Raw genomic sequence first — 25,152 nt, 5'->3', positions numbered from 1 at the left:
ATATATATACTACTATATAATCCTAAATATATACTGTATATAAAAACAAGTTACATTTAAATAAGTTTCATTTTTTTTAAAAGATTGGGCTGTGAAATGTTTTTCTATTGCAAAAATAAAGTCACAATATTATGAGAAGAACATCTAAATATTTAGAAAACAAAAAAACAACATGCTTTGTCACCTACAACACAAACTTGTAATTTCTTTAAATATATATAACTCATTTGCATATTTACATGAAGCTATTTACGAATATCCCAATGACATATTTATATTTTAAATATGCAGCAGCGTGCTAATCTGATGCACTTCATTTAGCATAAAGCACCATAATATTTATTATTGATCATACATTAGGGTCATCAATGGAATAAATCCATCATTTATTATTTTCTTTCTATTGTACAACACTTTCGTATTCAAAACCCGGAAGTAAACAAACTATTAAAAATTGCTGAGATTTGGAGAAACGTAATGACTATTTAAAAAAAAACAATTCAAAGCATAATCTTTGCATTATTTAAAAAAAAGTGATGTCGTAGAAGCGGACTTAATTAGGAGCAACACCACTTAGCTACCACGTGACAGTAAATGGAAATGACGTCAGAGTGAGCGCTCACTTCTCCTCCCTCCGATCAGGTGTGGAAGGAGGAGTGACGTCACAAACCTGCTCAGGTTTGTTGATTCCGCTCAACTTCTGTGAGGAAATATTCTACTTTATCGTATTATTATTGTTATTAATATTATTATTATTATTATGGATAAACTCAAATCTGTTTTGAGCGGCGAGGAAACGCGAAGAGAGGACAGAACAGTCCTCGAAGTAAGAAGCCAACAATCTTTGATTCGCTCGCCTGATTATTGTCTCTTCCTCCTCCGCTGCTGCCACTAATGAATTATTGTCCGTCATATTTTCTTCTTTTATGTCCCTAACTTATTTTTCATCCTAATAATATTTGGTTTAATACCTAATTGTTTCCCCATGATAATAATATTTGTGTTTATGTTCCTTCAGACTGTGAATGAAGCTTCCACACTTGGATGGGGAACACGAGTCAAAGGATTCATCGCCTGCTTCGTCATCGGGGGAGTGTGTGCTATTCTTGTAAGTATTACTAGTACTACTAGTACTATACATGTAAGTACTACTAGTACTACTCTTACATACTAGTACTGTTTTTGTGAGTACTACTAGTACTACTCTTACATACTAGTACTGTTCTTTTGAGTACTACTAGTACTACTCTTACATACTAGTACTGTTCTTGTGAGTACTACTAGTACTACTCTTAAATACTAGTACTATTCTTGTGAGTACTACGAGTACTACTCTTAAATACTAGTACTATTCTTGTGAGTACTACTAGTACTACTCTTACATACTAGTACTGTTCTTGTGAGTATTACTAGTACTACTAGTACTATACTTGTAAGTACTACTAGTACTATTCTTGTGAGTACTACTAGTACTACTCTTACATACTAGTACTGTTTTTGTGAGTACTACTAGTACTACTCTTAAATACTAGTACTATTCTTGTGAGTACTACTAGTACTATTACATACTGGTACTATTCTTGTGAGTACTATAAGTACTACTAGTACTATACTTGTAAGTACTAATAGTACTATTTTTGTGAGTACTACTCTTACATACTAGTACTGCTCTTGTGAGTACTACTAGTACTATTACATACTAGTAATATTCTTGTGAGTACTACTAGTACTACTCTTACATACTAGTACTGTTCTTGTGAGTACTACTAGTACTATTAAATACTAGTACTATTCTTGTGAGTACTACTAGTACTACTCTTACATACTAGTACTGTTCTTTTGAGTACTACTAGTAATATTACATACTAGTACTGTTCTTGTGAGTACTACTAGTACTACTCTTAAATACTAGTACTATTCTTGTGAGTACTACTATTACTATTACATACTAGTGCTATTCTTGTGAGTACTACTAGTGCATATTAGTACTATTCTTGTGAGAACTACTAGTGCATACTAGTACTATTCTTGTGAGTACTACTAGTGCATACTAGTACTATTCTTGTGAGCACTAGTAATATTACATACTAGTGCTATTCTTGTGAGTACTACTAGTGCATACTAGTACTATTCTTGTGAGTACTAGTAATATTGCATACTAGTGCTATTCGTGTGAGTACTACTAGTACTATTAAATACTAGTGCTATTCTTGTGAGTACTAGTACTATTAAATACTAGTGCTATTCTTGTGAGTACTACTAGTACTATTACATACTAGTGCTATTCTTGTGAGTACTACTGGTACTATTACATACTAATGCTATTATTGTGGGTACTACTAGTACTATTACATACTAGTACTGTTATTGTGAGTACTACTAGTACTATTGCATACTAGTGGTATTCTTGTGAGTACCACTAGTACTATTACAGACTAGTACTGTTATTGTGAGTACTACTAGTAATTGTACATACAGTGCTATTCTTGTGAGTACTACTAGTACTATTACATACTAGTGCTATTCTTGTGAGTACTACTAGTACTATTACATACTAGTGCTATTCTTGTGAGTACTACTAGTACTATTACATACTAGTGCTATTCTTGTGAGTACTACTAGTACAATTACAGACTAGTACTGTTATTGTGAGTACTACTAGTACTACTCTTACATACTAGTACTATTCTTGTGAGTACTACTAGTAATATTACACACTAGTACTATTCTTGTGAGTACTACAAGTGATGATTACTACTTGGATGAGAGCATGAATTGATGAATACTATTTGTATGTGAGGGTGAAGTGATGAATACTACTTGGATGAGAGCATGAAGTGATGAATACTACTTGGATATGAGCATAAAGTGATGAATACTACTTGGATGTGAGCGTGAAGTGATGAATACTACTTGGATGTGAGCGTGAAGTGATGAATACTAGTTGGATGAGAGCGTGAAGGGATGAATACTACTTGGATGAGAGCGTGAAGTGATGAATACTACTTGGATGACAGCATGAAGTGATGAATACTAGTTGGATGAGAGCGTGAAGTCATGAATACTACTTGGATGAGAGCTTGAAGTGATGAATACTACTTGGATGAGAGCGTGAAGTCATGAATACTACTTGGATGTGAGCGTTAAGTCATGAATACTACTTGGATGAGAGCGTGACATGATGAATACTACTTAGATGTGAGCATGAAGTGATGAATACTACTTGGATGACAGCATGAAGTAATGAATATTACTTGGATGACAGCATGAAGTGATGAATATTACTTAGATGAGAGCATGAAGTTATGAATACTACTTGGATGAGAGTGTGAAGTGATGAATACTACTTGGATGAGAGTGTGAAGTGATGAATACTACTTGGGTGAGAGCGTGAAATGATGAATACAACTTGCATGAGAGCATGATGTGATGAATACTACTTGGATGAGAGCATGAAGTGATGAATACTACTTGGATGAGAGTGTGAAGTGATGAATACTACTTGGATGAGAGCGTGAAATGATGAATACAACTTGCATGAGCGCATGATGTGATGAATACTACTTGGATGAGAGCATGAAGTGATGAATACTACTTGGATTTGAGCATGAAGTGATGAATACTACTTGGATGAGAACAAGAAGTGATGAATGCTACTTGGATGAGAGCATGAAGTGATGAATACTACTTGAATGTGAGCATGACGTGATGAATACTACTTGGATGAGAGCGTGAAGTGATGAATACTATTTGGATGAGAGCGTGAAGTGATGAATACTACTTGGATGAGAGCGTGAAGTGATGAATACTACTTGGATGAGAGGATAAATGTCTTGTAAGACAAACCAAACAGTTACCATCGATTGAATGTCCTGAGAATACAAAAACCTGATGAATGAAAACATCCATAGATATACTTTTACTTGGTACTACTACAAGCATGTACTATTCTTAGAAGTACCTTTTCTTTGTCCTTATACTGCTATTCTTGTAAGTATATTTTTACCTTGACTCACTTGTACTATTATTGTGAGTATACTTTTACTTAGTATTACTACAAGCATGTACTATTCTTAGAAGTGTCCTTACTTTATCCTTATATTTTTATTATTTTAAGTATACTTTTACCTTGACTTACTGATACTATCATTGTGAATGTACTTGGTACTACTACAAGCATGTAGTATTCTTAGAAGTATTTTTTCCTTTAAAATTCCTGTAACTGTACTTTTTGTCTTTACTATCAATATTATTCTATGTATACTTTTGCTTCGTCTTACTACTACTATTCTTGTCAGTGTACTTTTACTTGGCTTTACTACATATAGTATTCTTAGAGGTATGTTTACTTTGTCTTAATACTACTATTGTACTACTACTATAAGTATACTTTTACTTTGACTTACTGGTACTATCATTGTGAGTATACTTTTACTTGTTCTTACTACAAGCATGCACTATTCTTTGAAGTACTTTTTCTTTGTCTTACTACTAATATTCTTGTCAGTGTACTTTTTGTCTTTACAAGCAATATTGTTGTATGTATACTTCTGATTTGTCTTACTACTACTATTCTTGTGAGTGTACTTTTACTTGGTTTTACTACAAGCATGTAGTATTCTTAGAGGTTTTTTTACTTTTTCTTACTACTATTTTTGTAAGGGTACTTTTTTTTGGACTAAGTACAAGCATGTAGTAACCTTAGAGGTATTTTTTTTTTACTTTGTCTTAATACTTCTATTCTTGTAAGTATATTTGTACTTTGACCTAGTGGTACTATCATTGTGAATGTACTTTTACTTGTTCTTACTCCAAGCATGTACTATTCTTAGAAGTATACTTACTTTGTCTTAATACTTATATTCTTGTAAGTATACTTTTACTTTGACTTACTGGTACTATCATTATGAGTATACTTTTACTTAGTACTACTACAAGCATGTACTATTCTTAAAAGTATACTTACTTTGTCTTAATACTTATATTCTTGTAAGTATACTTTTACTTTTACTTACTGGTACTATCATTGTGAGTATACTTTTACTTGTTCTTACTCCAAGTATGTACTATTCTTAAAAGTTTACTTACATTGTCTTAATACTTCTATTCGTGTGAGTATACTTTTACTTGGTCTTACTACAAATATGTACTCTTCTTAGAAGTATAATTTTACTTTGTCTTACTAGAAGCATGTACTATTGTTGTAAGTACTTGTACTTTGTCTAACTAGTACTTTTTTGTTGGTATACTTTTACTTGTCTTAATAATACTATTCCTTTTACTTGGTCTTACTACCGCATGTACTATTCTTAAAAGTATACCTTGACTTTTTTTTTTACCAGAAGCATGTACTTTTCTTGTAAGTACTTTGACTTTGTCTTACTAGAAGCGTGTACAATTTTTGTAAGTACAAACCCCGTTTCCATATGAGTTGGGAAATTGTGTTAGATGTAAATATAAACGGAATACAATGATTTGCAAATCATTTTCAACCCATATTCAGTTGAATATGCTACAAAGACAACATATTTGATGTTCAAACTCATAAACATTTTTTTTTTGCAAATAATCATTAACTTTAGAATTTTATGCCAGCAACACGTGACAAAGAAGTTGGGAAAGGTGGCAATAAATACTGATAAAGTTGAGGAATGCTCATCAAACTCTTACTTGGAACATCCCACAGGTGAACAGGCTAATTGGGAACAGGTGGGTGCCATGATTGGGTATAAAAGTAGATTCCATGAAATGCTCAGTCATTCACAAACAAGGATGGGGCGAGAGTCACCACGTTGTCAACAAATGCGTGAGCAAATTGTTGAACAGTTTAAGAAAAACCTTTCTCAACCAGCTATTGTAAGGAATTTAGGGATTTCACCATCTACGGTCCGTAATACCATCAAAGGGTTCAGAGACTCTGGAGAAATCACTGCACGTAAGCAGCTAAGCCCGTGACCTTCCATCCCTCAGGCTGTACTGCATCAACAAGTTACATCAGTGTGTAAAGGATATCACCACATGGGCTCGGGAACACTTCAGAAACCCGCTGTCAGTATACAGTTGGTCGCTACATCTGTAAGTGCAAGTTAAAACTCTCCTATGCAAGGTGAAAACCGTTTATCAACAACACCCAGAAACGCCGTCGGCTTCGCTGGGCCTGAGCTCATCTAAGATGGACTGATACAAAGTGGAAAAGTGTTCTGTGGTCTGACGAGTCCACATTTCAAATTGTTTTTGGAAACTGTGGATGCCGTGTCCTCCGGACCAAAGAGGAAAAGAACCATCCGGATTGTTATAGGCACAAAGTGTAAAAGCCAGCATGTGTGATGGTATGGGGGTGTATTAGTGCCCAAGACATGGGTAACTTACACATCTGTGAAGGCGCCATTAATGCTGAAAGGTACATACAGGTTTTGGAGCAACATATGTTGCCATCCAAGCAACGTTACCATGGACGCCCCTGCTTATTTCAGCAAGACAATGCCAAGCCACGTGTTACATCAACGTGGCTTCATAGTAAAAGAGTGCGGGTACTTTCCTGGCCCGCCTGCAGTCCAGACCTGTCTCCCATCGAAAATGTGTGGCGCATTATGAAGCCTAACGGAACGGCGTGGCGCAGTGGAAGAATGGCCGTGCGCGACCCGAGGGTCCCTGGTTCAATCCCCACCTAGTACCAACCTCGTCATGTCCGTTGTGTCCTGAGCAAGACACTTCACCCTTGCTCCTGATGGGTGCTGGTTAGCGCCTTGCATGGCAGCTCCCTCCATCAGTGTGTGAATGTGTGTGTGAATGGGTAAATGTGGAAGTAGTGTCAAAGCGCTTTGAGTACCTTGAAGGTAGAAAAGCGCTATACAAGTACAACCCATAAAATAGCACAACGGAGACCCCCGGACTGTTGAACAACTTAAGCTGTACATCAAGCAAGAATGGGAAAGAATTCCACCTGAGAAGCTTCAAAAATGTGTCTCCTCAGTTCCCAAACCTTTACTGAGTATTGTTAAAAGGAAAGGCCATGTAACACAGTGGTGAACATGCCCTTTCCCAACTACTTTGGCACGTGTTGCAGCCATGAAATTCTAAGTTAATGATTATTTGCATTAAAAAAAATAAAGTTTAGGAGTTTGAACATCAAATATGTTGTCTTTGTAGTGCATTCAACTGAATATGGGTTGAAAATGATTTGCAAATCATTGTATTCCGCTTATATTTACATCTAACACAATTTCCCAACTCATATGGAAACGGGGTTTGTACATTTATTTGGTCTTACTATTACTATTCTTGTAAGTATACTTTTACTTTTACTTACTGGTACTATCATTGTGAGTATACTTTTACTTAGTACTACTACAAGCATGTACTATTCTTAGAAGTTTACTTACTTTGTCTTAATACTTCTATTCTTGTGAGAATACTTTTACTTGGTCTTACTACAAATATGTACTGTTCTTAGAAGTATAATTTTACTTTGCCTTACAAGAAGCATGTACTATTGTTGTAAGTACTTTTTGTTAGTATACTTTTACTTGTCTTAGTAATACTATTCCTTTTACTTGGTCTTACTACCTACCGCATGTACTATTCTTAGAAGTATATTTCGACTGTTTTACTAGAAGCATGTACTTTTCTTGTAAGTACTTTGACTTTGTCTTACTAGAAGCGTGTACAATCTTTGTAAGTACATTTATTTCGTCTTACTAGTACTATTCTTGTAAGTATACTTATGCTTTCCCCCACTACACATATGTAGTATTATTGTGAGGATGCATTTTAGAGTCCTGAAAATAATGTTTTATTTAGTTTTACTTCATGTTACTCGAAGGTTGTAGTATTTCTGTGAGTATTTGGTTGGGTTGTACTTTGTGCTGCTCCAGTACTTGCATTAGTACTTTGAGTGTGAGTAGTACGTGTTTTGCAGGTCCATCCAGTTTTTAGGAATGTTGCTGCAGCAGATGTTCATTGTTGTGACGTAGCGGCCATCTAGTTTTTTGTTGTTGGTTTTTTTCCCATCCAACTTTATTGACAATTTAACCAAGCAAAGTATCTCAAATTCTTAAATACAAAATACGTAAAAATATGAATATTTTAATTTTTTTATTTTTTTTTACATCAAACTTAAGAAAAACTTTGTTTAGCAATTTTTCAATTATTTTTTTGGGCAGTTTTACTTTGTTTGATATATAATGTATATTTTTAACATGTCTTATAACAATTTGTATTATTACAAAACCCAAAAGCGTTGTGTAAATGGTAAATAAAAACAGAATACAATGTCCTTTTTTTTTAAATGCAAATAATCATGAACTTAGAATTTAATGGCAGCAACACATTGCAAAAAAGTTGTCAGAGGGGCATTTTTACCACTGTGTTACATGGCCTTTCCTTTTAACAACACTCAGTAAAGGTTTGGGAACTGAGGAGACACACTTTTGAAGTGGAATTCTTTCCCATTCTTGCTTGATGCACAGCTTAAGTTGTTCAACAGTCCGCAGTCTCGCTTACACTTAATAATGCGCCACACGTTTTCCATGGGAGACAGGTCTGGACTACAGGCAGGCCAGTCTAGTACCTGCACTCTTTTACTATGAAGCCACGCTGTTGTAACACGTGGCTTGGCATTGTCTTGCTGAAATAAGCAGGGGCGTCCATGAGAAAGACGTTGCTTGGATGGCAACATATGTTGCTCCAAAACCTGTATGTACCTTTCAGCATTAATGGTGCCTTCACAGATGTGTAAGTTACCCATGTCTTGGGCACTAATACACCCCCATGCTATCACACATGCTGGCTTTTCCACTTTGCACCTAGAACAATCCAGATGATTCTCTTCCTCTTTGGTTGTTTGGACACGACGTCCACAGTTTCCAAAAACAATTTGAAATGTGGACTCGTCAGACCACAGAACACTTTTCCACTTTGCATCAGTCCATCTTAGATGAGCTCGGGTACCATTGAAGCCGACGGCGTTTCTGGGTGTTGTTGATAAATTTCGCTTTGTGTAGTAGAGTTTTAACTTGCACTTACAGATGTAGCGACCAACTGTAGTTACTGACAATGTTTTTTTCTGAAGTGTTCTTGAGCCCATGTGGTGATATCCTTTACACCATGGGTGTCAAACTCTGGCCCGCGTGCCAAATTTGGCCCGCCGTGTATTTTCACTTGGCCCGTGAGGTAATATCAAATTAACACTAGAGCTGGCCCGCCGATTATATACAGCGGCGGTGCCACGGTACACCGCTAATTCTCATACTTGCCAAACCTCCCAGGAGTCTCCCAAATTTCAGTGCCTCTCCCGAGAATTGTAACGCTACAAGGTGTGTGTGTGTGTGTGTGTGTGGGGGGGGGGGGGGGGGGTTTGGAGGTGCGGGGGTGTATATTGTAGCGTCCCGGTGTTGTGCCGGATAATGCACCCCCGATGTAGAATGCACCCCCTGACGGGAGTGTTATATCAACTAAAGCCCACACTTAAAGTTTCCACGTGCAAGATTGAATCTTTTTGAAAAAGTTATATAATAAGAAGCCAAAAGTGCAAAAACAATAATGTTCGTGTTGGAGGAGTTGTGAATGAATGAAATATGAAATATGTGCTGCAGTCTGCAGGTGTACCTAATGTTGTGGCCCAGCAGTGACTGCAGCACGGATTTCATATTTCATTCATTCACAACTCCTCCAACACGAACATTATTGTTTTTGCACTTTTGGCTTCTTATTATATAACTTTTTCAAAAAGATTCAATCTTGCACGTGGAAACTTTAAGTGTGGGCTTTAGTTGATATAACACTCCCGTCAGGGGGTGCATTCTATGCCGGGGGTGCATTATCCGGCACAACACCTGAAGAGTTAGTGCTGCAAAGGGTTCTGGGTATTTGTTCTGTTGTGTTTATTTTTGTGTTACAGTGCGGATGTTCTCCCAAAATGAGTGTGTCATTCTTGTTTGGTGTGGGTTCACAGTGTGGCGTATATTTCTAACAATGTTAAAGTTGCTTATACGGCCACTCTCAGTGTAAACAGTATCGCTGTTGATGAAGTATGCTTTGCATTTACGTGTGTGCGTACAGGAGCCGCTCATATCTTGTGACTGGGCGGGCACGTTGTTAGAAGGGATGAAAAGCGGACGTGACAACAGCTCCTAGAAGACGTTAAAAGCAGTGCCTGTAAAGCACGCCCCCAAGACTGTGGAATACGAGATATAATGACTGACACCTTCGTTCGATAATGAAGGTTGCCTCAGCTCAAAGCCTGAGCCCCGACATTAATGAACTAGCATCCAAGAAAAGATGGCAGGTATCTGGCTTGGGCACATCAGATTAGATCAGTGTGTTGCAAACTGAGCAGTTTAAAGTCCTGAATGGTTGGTTTGTACATTGTTATTTTATTTTCAAATTTATTAGCCTGTGGAAAAAGTTAATGTTGATATTTACCTCAGAAGGCTGCAAATAGAAAAGAGGCATTAAATTTTTGTTTAAATTGTAATTGATGTGCCATTGATATTTTTTAATTATTATTATTATTATTTGAAACTCGATTTTGCATGTCACTATAAAGTTATATAAGCCTTGCTTGTTCAATATTTAATGCAAAACTTGTTTGGGTCCCTATTAAAAGGTTAATTTGTTCAACCTTGGCCCGCGGCTTTGTTCAGTTTTACATTTTGGCCCACTCTGTATTTGAGTTTGACACCCCTGCTGTACACACTGATGTCGCTTGTTGATGCAGTACAGCCTGAGGGATGGAAGGTCACGGGCTTAGTTGCTTACGTGCAGTGATTTCTCCAGATTCTCTGAACCTTTTGATGGTTTTACGGACCGTAGATGGTGAAATCCCTAAATTCCTTGCAATAGCTGGTTGAGAAAGGTTTTTCTTAAACTGTTGGACAATTTTCTCACGCATTTGTTGACAAAGTGGTGACCCTCGCCCCATCCTTGTTTGTGAATTTCATGGAAGCTGCTTTTATACCCAATCATGGCACCCACCTGTTCCCAATTAGCCTGTTCACCCGTGGGATGTTCCAAATAAGTGTTTGACGAGCGTTCCTCAACTTTATCAGTCTTTTTTGCCACTTGTGACAGCTTTTTTGGAAACATGTTGCAGGCATCAAATTCCAAATGAGCTAATATTTGCAAAAAAAATTAAGTTTTCCAGTTCGAACATTAAATATCTTGTCTTTGCAGTCTATTCAATTGAATATAAGGATTTGCAAATCATTGTATTCTCTTTTTATTTACCATTTACACAACGGGACAACTTCACTGCTTTTGGGGTTTGGAAAATAATTTTATCCAAAAGGGTGTACCTCGCCTACCGCCCGAATGCAGCTGAAATAGGCTCCAGCACCCCTTCGCCACCCCGAAAGGGACAAGCGGTAGAAAATGGATGGGATGGATGGACGGGCCGAAATAAACTAAATAAATAAATGTCAGTATTTTTTTTAAAGGGGAACATTATCACCAGACCTATGTAAGCGTCAATATATACCTTGATGTTGCAGAAAAAAGACCATATATTTTTTTAACCGATTTCCGAACTCTAAATGGGTGAATTTTGGCGAATTAAACGCCTTTCTAATATTCGCTCTCGGAGCGATGACGTCACAACGTGGCGTCACATCGGGAAGCAATCCGACATTTTCTCAAACACCGAGTCAAATCAGCTCTGTTATTTTCCGTTTTTTCGACTGTTTTCAAGTTTCAAGTTTATTCACAATACCATATAACAAATACAATAGTAGTGAAATATCATCATTTAAAGATGTTGGTACGTGAAAGGGTCCCCCAAATAAGCTAGAAGAAGCTTTTGACAGGGGGTCCAGAGGATAGTATATACATGGAATGATGAAGCATGGTAGCAAGTACAACAACAAAAAACAAAATAAAAAACAACGCTATATGATTAACACAAGATAATAGTACTAAAGCAAGCATACACATACATACATACATACATTCATTCAACCATGCAAAACCCAACAGTAGTCTACCCCACATGAGGCATTAAATATAGGTGGTTAATAGATAAGTTTTTAGTTTATTTTTGAAGTTGGAGAATGGATACAGCATCTTGAGGCTCTCATTAAGCCGGTTCCAAATCTTTGGTCCCCTGCATACAACACTTCGAGCGGTACAATCCAGTAAACGATGTTTCCCTGATATCAAATCTAAGTTACGAGTGTTGTGGGCATGCTGGGGATGGTAGATAGGAACCAAGCTACAGAGCCTTAAATTCAGCCTGTAAATGACTTGATAGGTTAAACAAGCATTTTGATAAATATTGAACTCTGTCAGTCTTAAGAGATGATAATTATGGAATAGATGTGGAGTGGGGGCATTAAACTTGGACCATGACAGGGCCCGTATAATTTTCTTTTGCATGGATTCTAATTTGTGGAGGTAGGTAGGGAAGGTGTTACACCAGATGACATTACAGTAGTTTAGATGTGGTTCAAAGAGAGTTTTATATAGTGTGAGTAGAGCATAAAGAGGAAGATAATGACGAAGGTGAAAGAACAGGCCAACATATTTGGATAATTTGTTTAACAGATGGCTAATGTGACATTTCCGTACCTTGGAGACATCATGCCTCGTCGGTGTGTTGTCGGAGGGTGTAACAACACGAACAGGGACGGATTCAAGTTGCACCAGTGGCCCAAAGATGCGAAAGTGGCAAGAAATTGGACGAAATTTGTTCCGCACACTTTACCGACGAAAGCTATGCTACGACAGAGATGGCAAGAATGTGTAGATATCCTGCGACACTCAAAGCAGATGCATTTCCAACGATAAAGTCAAAGAAATCTGCCGCCAGACCCCCATTGAATCTGCCGGAGTGTGTGAGCAATTCAGGGACAAAGGACCTCGGTAGCACGGCAAGAAATGGCGGCAGTTTGTTCCCGCAGACGAGCGAGCTAAACCCCCTGGATGTCTTGGCTCACACCGTCCCGAAGATGATCAAGAGAAGAATATCGACCCTAGCTTCCCTGGCCTGCTGACATGAGGGTATGTCTACAGAATATATTAATTGATGAAAATTGGGCTGTCTGCACTCTCAAAGTGCATGTTGTTGCCAAATGTATTTCATATGCTGTAAACCTAGTTCATAGTTGTTAGTTTCCTTTAATGCCAAACAAACACATACCAATCGTTGGTTAGAAGGCGATTGCCGAATTCGTCGCTGGCTGTCGTGCCTTTTTCGTCGGTTTCGCTTGCATACGGTTCAAACCGATATGGCTCAATAGCTTCAGTTTCTTCTTCAATTTCGTTTTCGCTACCTGCCTCCACACTACAACCATCCGTTTCAATACATGCGTAATCTGTTGAATCGCTTAAGCCGCTGAAATCCGAGTCTGAATCCGAGCTAATGTCGCTATACCTTGCTGTTCTATCCGCCATGTTTGTTTGTGTTGGCATCACAATGTGACGTCACAGGAAAATGGACGGGTGTTTATAACAATGCTTGAAATCAGGCACTTTGAAGCTTTTTTTTAGGGATATTGTGTGATGGGTAAAATTTTGAAAAAAACTTCGAAAAATATAATAAGCCACTGGGAACTGATTTTTAATGGTTTTAACCCTTCTGAAATTGTGATAATGTTCCCCTTTAATTTCCACATATTGTTCCAAAATAAAAGTCTCAAAATAAAAGCAATAAATCGTTGTTTTTTTTATTTGTGAGACAAAATGTTCTTCTTGGGTTTAATTTCAGTCAACATTTAGATTAGAATCATGTTTTACTGTAAGAAGGTGATTATGTTTTTGTTTCTTTGTTTTACTGCCGGGAAGTAACAAAGTACCGCGTGGTGCGTGTTTGCAGGGCGTGTGTCTGCTCTTCATCCCCAGGATCGGCATCATCCTCTTCATCGTCTTCTACACCTTTGGCAACATCTGTGCTCTGTGCAGGTGAGTGTGCGCACCAGCCCTCTTCTTTTCTTGTGCACCTATTCATGACCTTGTGTCCCGCAGCACCATGTTCCTGATGGGCCCCGTGAAGCAGCTGAAGAGGATGTGTGACAAGACGAGAGCGCTGGCCACCGCCATCATGATAGTGAGCGCTCACACTCAATATGACGAGCACCAATCCATAGATTATGCATGAACATTATAATGTTATAAATACATGCAGCGATCGGAAGGAAACTTAATGTAACAAAGTAAAAGTAGCGCTGTTTCTTCACCAAAACACTCACAGTAAAAAAGCATGTTGTGTTGAAACTACCCTGACAAGTACAAATGACCCAAATAGTTACTTAAGTAAATGTAGCGTGTTTACTACCACCTCTGATTACTACTTACTTATTCCCAGCAGGCACAAGACATTGAAACAACGTCGACAACTTGTTGAATTAGTTCCTGACATTGAGCAACTCAAATACAACGTTGAAACAACATGCTTTTTGGCGACGTTTAATCAATGTTGGGTTGTGACGTTGATTTGACCATTGAAATTTGGTCATATCCCAACCAATATTCTACAACACAAATACAACGTTGAAACAACGTGCTTTTTGGCGACGTTTAATCAATGTTGGGTTGTGACGTTGATTTGACATTGAAATTTGGTCATTTTCCCAACCAATATTCTACAACACAAATACAACGTTGGAACAACATGCTTTTTGACGACATTTATTTAATGTTGTGTTCTTACGTTGATTTGACCAATGAAATTTGGTCATTTCCCAACCAATATTCTACGACACAAATACAACGTTGAAACAACATGCTTTTTGACAACATTTAATCAATGTTGTGTTCTTACGTTGATTCGACATTGAAATTTGGTCATTTCCCAACCAATATTCTACAACACAAATACAACGTTGAAACAATGTGCTTTTTGGCGACGTTTAATCAATGTCAGGTTGTGACGTTGATTTGACCATTGAAATTTGGTAATTTTCCCACCACTATTCTGAAACACAAATACAACATTGAAGCAACATGCTTTTTGACAACGTTTAATCAATGTTGTGTTCTGACGTTTATTTGACATTGGAATTTGGTCATTTCCCAAACAATATTCTTCAACACAAATACAACGTTGAAACAACATGCTTTTTGACGACATTTATTCAATGTTGTGTTCTGATGTTGATTTGACATTGAAATTTGGTCATATCCCAACCAATATTCTACAACACAAATACAACGTTGAAACAATGTGCTTTTTGGCGACATTTAATCAATGTTGGGTTGTGACGTTGATTTGACATTGAAATTTGGTCATTTTCCCAATCAATATTCTACAACACAAATACAACATTGGAACAACATACTTTTTGACAACGTTTAATCAATGTTGTATTCTTACGTTGATTTGACATTGAAATTTGGTCATTTCCCAACCAATATTCTACGACACAAATACAACGTTGAAACAACATGCTTTTTGACAACGTTTATTCAATGTCAGGTTGTGACGTAGATTTGACCGTTGAAATTTGGTCATTTCTCAACCAATATTCTACAAAACAAATACAACGTTGAAACAACATGCTTTTTGACAACGTTTATTCAATGTCAGGTTGTGACGTTGATTTGACATTAAAATTTGGTAATTTTCCCACCACTATTCTGAAACACAAATACAACGTTGAAACAACATACTTTTTGATGACATTTAATCAATGTTGTGTTCTGACGTTGATTTGACCATTGAAATGTGGTCATTTCCCAACCAATATTCTACAACACAAATACAACGTTGAAACAACATGCTTTTTGACAACGTTTAATCAATGTCAGGTTGTGACGTTGATTTGACCATTGAAATTTGGTCATTTCCCAACCAATATTCTACGACACAAATACAACGTTGAAACAACATGCTTTTTGACAACATTTAATCAATGTTGTGTTCTTACGTTGATTCGACATTGAAATTTGGTCATTTCCCAACCAATATTCTACAACACAAATACAACGTTGAAACAATGTGCTTTTTGGCGACGTTTAATCAATGTCAGGTTGTGACGTTGATTTGACCATTGAAATTTGGTAATTTTCCCACCACTATTCTGAAACACAAATACAACATTGAAGCAACATGCTTTTTGACAACGTTTAATCAATGTTGTGTTCTGACGTTGATTTGACATTGGAATTTGGTCATTTCCCAAACAATATTCTTCAACACAAATACAACGTTGAAACAACATGCTTTTTGACGACATTTATTCAATGTTGTGTTCTGATGTTGATTTGACATTGAAATTTGGTCATATCCCAACCAATATTCTACAACACAAATACAACGTTGAAACAATGTGCTTTTTGGCGACATTTAATCAATGTTGGGTTGTGACGTTGATTTGACATTGAAATTTGGTCATTTTCCCAATCAATATTCTACAACACAAATACAACGTTGGAACAACATACTTTTTGACAACGTTTAATCAATGTTGTATTCTTACGTTGATTTGACATTGAAATTTGGTCATTTCCCAACCAATATTCTACGACACAAATACAACGTTGAAACAACATGCTTTTTGACAACGTTTATTCAATGTCAGGTTGTGACGTAGATTTGACCGTTGAAATTTGGTCATTTCTCAACCAATATTCTACAAAACAAATACAACGTTGAAACAACATGCTTTTTGACAACGTTTATTCAATGTCAGGTTGTGACGTTGATTTGACATTAAAATTTGGTAATTTTCCCACCACTATTCTGAAACACAAATACAACGTTGAAACAACATACTTTTTGATGACATTTAATCAATGTTGTGTTCTGACGTTGATTTGACCATTGAAATGTGGTCATTTCCCAACCAATATTCTACAACACAAATACAACGTTGAAACAACATGCTTTTTGACAACGTTTAATCAATGTCAGGTTGTGACGTTGATTTGACCATTGAAATTTGGTCATTTCTCAACCAATATTCTACAACACAAATACAACGTTGAAACAACATGCTTTTTGACGACGTTTTATCAATGTTGTGTTCTGACGTTGATTTGACATTGAAATTTGGTCATTTCCGCACCAATATTCTACAACATAAATACAATGTTGAAACAACTAATTTTTTTGACGACATTTAATCAATGTTGTGTTCTGATGTTGATTTGACCATTGAAATTTGGTCATTTCCCGACCAATATTCTACAACACAAATACAACGTTGAAACAATATGCTTTTTGACGACGTTTAATTAATGTTGGGTTGTGACGTTGATTTGACATTGAAATTTGGTCATTTTCCCAACCAATATTCTACAACACAAATACAACGTTGAAACAACATGCTTTTTGACAACGTTTATTCAATGTCAGGTTGTGACGTAGATTTGACCGTTGAAATTTGGTCATTTCTCTAACAAATTTTCTACAAAACAAATACAACGTTGAAACAACATGCTTTTTGACAACGTTTATTCAATGTCAGGTTGTGACGTTGATTTGACATTAAAATTTGGTAATTTTCCCACCACTATTCTGAAACACAAATACAACGTTGAAACAACATACTTTTTGATAACATTTAATCAATGTTGTGTTCTGACGTTGATTTGACCATTGAAATGTGGTCATTTCCCAATCAATATTCTACAACACAAATACAACGTTGAAACAACATGCTTTTTGACAACGTTTAATCAATGTCAGGTTGTGACGTTGATTTGACATTGAAATTTGGTCATTTCTCAACCAATATTCTACAACACAAATACAACGTTGAAACAACATGCTTTTTGACGACGTTTTATCAATGTTGTGTTCTGACGTTGATTTGACATTGAAATTTGGTCATTTCCGCACCAATATTCTACAACATAAATACAATGTTGAAACAACTAATTTTTTTGACGACATTTAATCAATGTTGTGTTCTGATGTTGATTTGACCATTGAAATTTGGTCATTTCCCGACCAATATTCTACAACACAAATACAACGTTGAAACAATATGCTTTTTGACGACGTTTAATTAATGTTGGGTTGTGACGTTGATTTGACATTGAAATTTGGTCATTTTCCCAACCAATATTCTACAACACAAATACAACGTTGAAACAACATGCTTTTTGACAACGTTTATTCAATGTCAGGTTGTGACGTAGATTTGACCGTTGAAATTTGGTCATTTCTCTAACAAATTTTCTACAAAACAAATACAACGTTGAAACAACATGCTTTTTGACAACGTTTATTCAATGTCAGGTTGTGACGTTGATTTGACATTAAAATTTGGTAATTTTCCCACCACTATTCTGAAACACAAATACAACGTTGAAACAACATACTTTTTGATAACATTTAATCAATGTTGTGTTCTGACGTTGATTTGACCATTGAAATGTGGTCATTTCCCAATCAATATTCTACAACACAAATACAACGTTGAAACAACATGCTTTTTGACAACGTTTAATCAATGTCAGGTTGTGACGTTGATTTGACATTGAAATTTGGTCATTTCTCAACCAATATTCTACAACACAAATACAACGTTGAAACAACATGCTTTTTGACGACGTTTTATCAATGTTGTGTTCTGACGTTGATTTGACATTGAAATTTGGTCATTTCCGCACCAATATTCTACAACATAAATACAATGTTGAAACAACAAATTTTTTTGACGACATTTAATCAATGTTGTGTTCTGATGTTGATTTGACCATTGAAATTTGGTCATTTCCCGACCAATATTCTACAACACAAATACAACGTTGAAACAATATGCTTTTTGACGACGTTTGTTTAATGTTGGGTTGTGACGTTGATTTGACATTGAAATTTGATCATTTTCCCAACCAATATTCTACAACACAAATACAACGTTGAAACAACATGCTTTTTGACAACGTTTATTCAATGTCAGGTTGTGACGTTGATTTGACCATTGAAATTTGATCATTTCGCAACCAATATTCTACAACACAAATATAACGTTGAAACAACATGCTTTTTGGCGACGTTGAATCAATGTTGGGTTGTGACGTTGATTTGACATTGAAATTTGGTCATTTCCGCACCAATATTCTACAACACAAATACAACGTTGAAACAACATGCTTTTTGACGACGTTTAATCAATGCCATGTTGTGAAATTTGGTCATTTCAAAACCAATATTCTACAACACAAATACAATGTTGAAAAAACATGCTTTTTGACGACATTTATTTAATGTTGTGTTCTTACGTTGATTTGACCAATGAAATTTGGTCATTTCCCAACCAATATTCTACAACACAAATACAACGTTGGAACAACATACTTTTTGACAACGTTTAATCAATGTCAGGTTGTGACGTTGATTTGACATTAAAATTTGGTCATTTTCCCACCACTATTCTGAAACACAAATACAACATTGAAGCAACATGCTTTTTGACAACGTTTAATCAATGTTGTGTTCTGACGTTGATTTGACATTGGAATTTGGTCATTTCTCAAACAATATTCTTCAACACAAATACAACATTGAAGCAACATGCTTTTTGACGACGTTTAATCAATGTTGTGTTCTGATGTTGATTTGACATTGAAATTTGGTCATATCCCAACCAATATTCTACAACACAAATACAACTTTGAAACAATGTACTTTTTGGCGACATTTAATCAATGTTGGGTTGTGACGTTGATTTGACATTGAAATTTGGTCATTTTCTCAATCAATATTCTACAACACAAATACAACGTTGGAACAACATACTTTTTGACAACGTTTAATCAATGTTGTATTCTTACGTTGATTTGACATTGAAATGTGGTCATTTCCCAACCAATATTCTACGACACAAATACAACGTTGAAACAACATGCTTTTTGACAACGTTTAATCAATGTCAGGTTGTGACATAGATTTGACCGTTGAAATTTGGTCATTTCTCAACCAATATTCTACAAAACAAATACAACGTTGAAACAACATGCTTTTTGACAACGTTTATTCAATGTCAGGTTGTGACGTTGATTTGACATTAAAATTTGGTAATTTTCCCACCACTATTATGAAACACAAATACAACGTTGAAACAACATACTTTTTGATGACATTTAATCAATGTTGTGTTCTGACGTTGATTTGACCATTGAAATGTGGTCATTTCCCAATCAATATTCTACGACACAAATACAACGTTGAAACAACATGCTTTTTGACAATGTTTAATCAATGTCAGGTTGTGACGTTGATTTGACCATTGAAATGTGGTCATTTCCCAATCAATATTCTACAACACAAATACAACGTTGAAACAACATGCTTTTTGACAACGTTTAATCAATGTCAGGTTGTGACGTTGATTTGACCATTGAAATTTGGTCATTTCTCAACCAATATTCTACAACACAAATACAACGTTGAAACAACATGCTTTTTGACAACGTTTATTCAATGTCAGGTTGTGACGTTGATTTGACCATTGAAATTTGGTCATTTCTCAACCAATATTCTACAACACAAATACAACATTGAAACAACATGCTTTTTCACAACGTTTAATCAATGTTGTGTTCTTACGTTGATTTGACATTGAAATTTGGTCATTTCCGCACCAATATTCTACAACACAAATACAATGTTGAAACAACAAATTTTTTTGACGACATTTAATCAATGTTGTGTTCTGATGTTGATTTGACCATTGAAATTTGGTCATATCCCAACCAATATTCTACAACACAAATACAACGTTGAAACAATGTGCTTTTTGGCGATGTTTAATCAATGTTGTGTTCTGACGATGATTTGACATTGAGACACAAATACAACGTTGAAACAACATACTTTTTGACGACATTTAATCAATGTTGTGTTCTGACGTTGATTTGACCATTGAAATTAGGTCATTTTCAAACCAATATTCTACAACACAAATACAACATTGAAACAACATGCTTTTTGACGACGTGTATTCAATGTTGTGTTCTGACGTTGATTTGACCATTGAAATTTGGTCATTTCCCAACCAATATTCTACAACACAAATACAATGTTGAAACAACATGCTTTTTGACAACGTTTATTCAATGTCAGGTTGTGACGTTAATTTGACCATTGAATTTTGGTCATTTCCCAACCATTAGTTTACAACACCAATTGAAGGTTGAAACAACGTGCTTTTTGATGACGTTTAATCAATGTTGTGTTCTGACGTTGATTTGAAAGTTGGTCATATCCCGACCAACAATGTGGATTCAACGTTAGACATCAGCGTTGTATCAATTTACAAATACAACTATTTTGCAACGTTGTTTCAAAGTCAGTTTTAAAAGACATGTACGTTGTATCAACGTTGTATCAATGTCTCGTGCCTTCTAGGTTAATAGTCTCTCGAATAACGCGGTGACTTCTGCTTGTAACGAGTAATCTAATGAATTACTTTTATGTACGTAACAAGGCTCTTGCCGAGACGTTTGACGTAACGTGGCACGCAGTGTTCTGAAAATTACTTTTAAAAAGTAATGAATTACTCTTTACCTTACCAAAAAAGTAATTGAATTACTACAGTAATCACTCTCTAATAAATGTAATTATTTACAAGGGAAAATAATTTATACGTTACTTTAAAAAAACAACTTAAAATATCTGGCATATGCAGTTGAGAGACGTTTAATATGAGCGCACAGTGTGTGTGCTTTTAAAAGGCGGGGCCTGTTGCCTAGTGACGTATGACATCATCAAGGGTTGCAACGGAGCTGTGTTTGTTAGCTTTAGCAGTTAACTTTTGAATCTTTTCACCGGATTGTGTTGCATCTGCTTAATAACGAGATTGAATGTGCTTCCATGGCTGTCATATCTTCTTGTCAACAAACGGGGCGTTGTTTGGATGGCAAGTTTTTTCACTTCAATCATTGATTTGTTATCCATTATTCCCATCGTGTACCTGTGTGATGTTGCCTCTTCCTATTTGATACCAAGTTCATTTTAGGGCTGCTTGTTGTTTTCACGAGTAAAAATATATTTTCTGCATTCAACTTACTGCACTTATGACGCTGTTTTGTGGTGGACATAAAACCACATCAAAAGTAGCGTACCACGTTGCATCAATCATACCCTTGTAACGGACCTAAAAGTAATCAATTAGATTACACGTTACTAGTAAAAGTAACGGCGTTACTAACGTCATTGTTATATAACGCCGTTATTACGAACACTGGTGGCGAGCTACTTTTGACGTGGATTAACGTCAACAAGATAGCGTCAGAAACACAGGAAGTTCGAAGCAGGAAGTAACTTATTACTAATGAAAGCAACAACTAAAATGAACGTGATAAGAAAATAAAGGGAGGCAACATCACACAGCACACACGCGATACTACTATGAGAGAATAATGAACAACAAATCGATGATTGAAGTGTAACCCTACGATACCTCGTTTGTGGACAAGGAGACTTCAGCCAAGGAAGCATACTCAATCTCTATTAAACAAGCGCTAACACAATCCCTTGAAAAGATTCGACAGAGTTGATGTAACTGCCCGCAAACTGCGAGTGTGAACTAACAAACACAGCTGAGCTAATGCTGCGCTGTCTGGGCGCTGACATTAAACATCACTTAGCAACAGGCACCGCCTTTTAAAGGCGCACACACACACTCTGGTTTCATGAAACATCTCGACTGCATACCGTATTTCCTTGAATTGCCGCCGGGTATATAGTATGCGCATGCCTAGAATTACAGCCGGGTCAAACTCGTTTCGCAAAATAATTAGCGCATGCTTAGCATTACCACCGGCTCAGGATTAACCCCGGGTCAAACTCGTTTCGCAAAATATTATTTTTATTAGCGCATGTCTCGAACATACTTGCCAACCTTGAGACCTCCGATTTCGGGAGGGGGGTGGTTGGGGGCGTGGTTAAGAGGGGAAGAGTATATTTACAGCTAGAATTCACCAAGTCAAGTATTTTATGTATATATATATATATATATATATATATATATATATATATATATATATATATATATATATATATATATATATTATACTTGACTTTCAGTGAATTCTAGCTATAAATATATATTTATTTTATTATATATATATATATATATATATATATATATATATATATATATATATATATATATATATATATATATATATATATATATATATATATATATATATAAATAAGAGAAATACTTGAATTTCAGTGTTCATTTATTTACACATATACACACATAACACTCATCTACTCATTGTTGAGTTAAGGGTTGAATTGTCCATCCTTGTTCTATTCTCTGTCACTATTTTTCGAACTGATGATGCATTGCTGTGTGGCACGCACAAAAGTGCCTTCATCAAATGCACTAGATGGCAGTATTGTCCTGTTTAAGAGTGTCACAACATTGCTGTTTACGGCAGACGAACTGCTTTACGGTAGAGGAAAACGCGTCACTTAGGTCCGCATGGAGCTGGAGGGGGCGTGACCTCCAGCTCCGCCTGAATTTCCGGAGATTTTCGGGAGAAAATTTGTCCCGGAAGGTTTTCGGGAGAGGAGCTGAATTTCGGGAGTCTCCCGGAAAATCCGGGAGGGTTGGCAAGTATGGTCTAGAATTCCCGCCGGGTCAAACTCGTTTCGCAAAATAATTAGCATATGCCTAGAATTTCCGCCGGGTCAAACTCGTCACGTCACGAGTGACACTTCACCTGTCATCATTTTCAAAATGTGGGAGGCTGATTTAAATAATTTAAAATCGCATAAAGGGAAGAAGATAAAGAGCTATTCAGTAGGATTTAAGGTCCAAGCTATTGAATATGCTAAAAAGAACAGTAAGCAGCTATGTTTTATTAATATACCGTAGCTGCGTGTGTCAAATATGAGTCATTAAATGACTCCCGCCTCCTGGTGGTAGAGGGCGCTAGTGATCCTTCTTGCGACTACTCGGCTGCAGAAGAAGTGACAACAAGCAGCAACAGTTAGCAGCGATCGTTTATTTTTTCCTCTCGCTTGCACTTTTATCATGGAGGATTACATATCTAAAATAAAACAGTTTTCTAAACTGGACTTTCAATGGAAGCAGGAGGTAATAATTAAAGGAAGATCTCCATCGAGACTTTTAAAACTGAAGAAAGATAAGGAAGACTTCTATAAACAAGTTATCGATGCTTTTGTTCAGAAGGAGCTGCGCATGGACTTCATTTATAAGTAAAGGTAAGACCATAAAAACGTTTTTTTTTTATTAAATGTGCTTTTCATGATGGTATCCTTACATCACACTCAAATTTATAAGCGCAGGCCTAAATTTACCGCATGCCTTTGGTAAGCGCCGGAGTGAGAAGAGGTTTTAAATTAATTACCGCCCCGGGGGCAATTCAAGGAAATACGGTATGCTAGATATTTAAAGTTTTTAGTTTTTTTTAAGTAACGCAATAATTGTAATTATTTACATTTATTAAATTGTAATTCCCCTTGTAATTCAATTAATTTTTTGGAAAAGTAATGAGTAAGTATAATTAATTACTTTTTTGTTTATCATTCATGACATACATATTTCTCACTATGCCTATTGTAAATATGTCCTACTCATTATTATTATGATGACATGTATTATTGTTATCCTAATTCCAGACTTGTCTGGTGTTGACGCTCTGTGCTGCCTTCTGGGTGCGTGACTTCTTCCATCATTTCATTAAAAACTGACATAAATGCAAATAAAAAACTAATTTTGTGTTGTTTTGGTTTCAGTGGAAAAACTTTGGTCTGGCTTTGCTGTTTGTCATCTTGCAAGTGCTGTCATTTACTTGGTGAGTTGTGCTTTTATTGTGAAGGACTTTCTGCACCGTGCAGGAGTTCCAACGGTTGTGCTTTGTTTACAGGTACAGCCTTTCCTACATCCCATTTGTCAGGTTCGTGGCTGGGATTTCTGCACAGAAGCCATGTTGACATTTGCTGTCCTCTCTGTCTAATCTCTGGAAAAATGACTTTGCAGGGATGCCATATTGAAGCTGGTGGCCATGTGCATGAAGTGATGACCACTCAGGCTGTCCCTGTTGGAGATTGTGTCACTCAACCTGCCGCATGTTGTATATTTTATTATTATTCGCACAGCTCTTTGCTTTGTTGACACTGCTGTATTTTTATGAATGTATGTCATTGTTTTCATTCAAAAGGCTTTTTTTAATTTGAATGTTTCTGTTACACGTGCAGTACTTGAAGAATTTTATTCACAGATGAATAAA

At 36.2% G+C, this 25,152-nt stretch overlaps 1 protein-coding gene across 1 annotated transcript; it reads left to right on the top strand.

Moving 5' to 3' along the window:
* The first annotated feature begins 600 nt into the window (after positions 1-600).
* Positions 601-25,152, top strand: sft2d2a (SFT2 domain containing 2a). The gene is made up of 8 exons (XM_061978534.1): positions 601-826; positions 1,019-1,108; positions 13,808-13,893; positions 13,957-14,038; positions 24,542-24,577; positions 24,659-24,717; positions 24,790-24,819; positions 24,903-25,152. Exons 1-8 carry the CDS (start codon positions 761-763, stop codon positions 24,940-24,942), a joined length of 489 nt encoding a protein of 162 aa, XP_061834518.1. The 5' UTR covers positions 601-760; the 3' UTR covers positions 24,943-25,152.

The sequence above is a fragment of the Nerophis lumbriciformis genome, linkage group LG18 (genome assembly GCF_033978685.3).
Source record: "Nerophis lumbriciformis linkage group LG18, RoL_Nlum_v2.1, whole genome shotgun sequence".
NCBI lineage: Eukaryota > Metazoa > Chordata > Actinopteri > Syngnathiformes > Syngnathidae > Nerophis > Nerophis lumbriciformis.
Note: the sequence above shows the minus strand (reverse complement) of the source record. Positions and strands in the feature narration are given on the sequence as shown.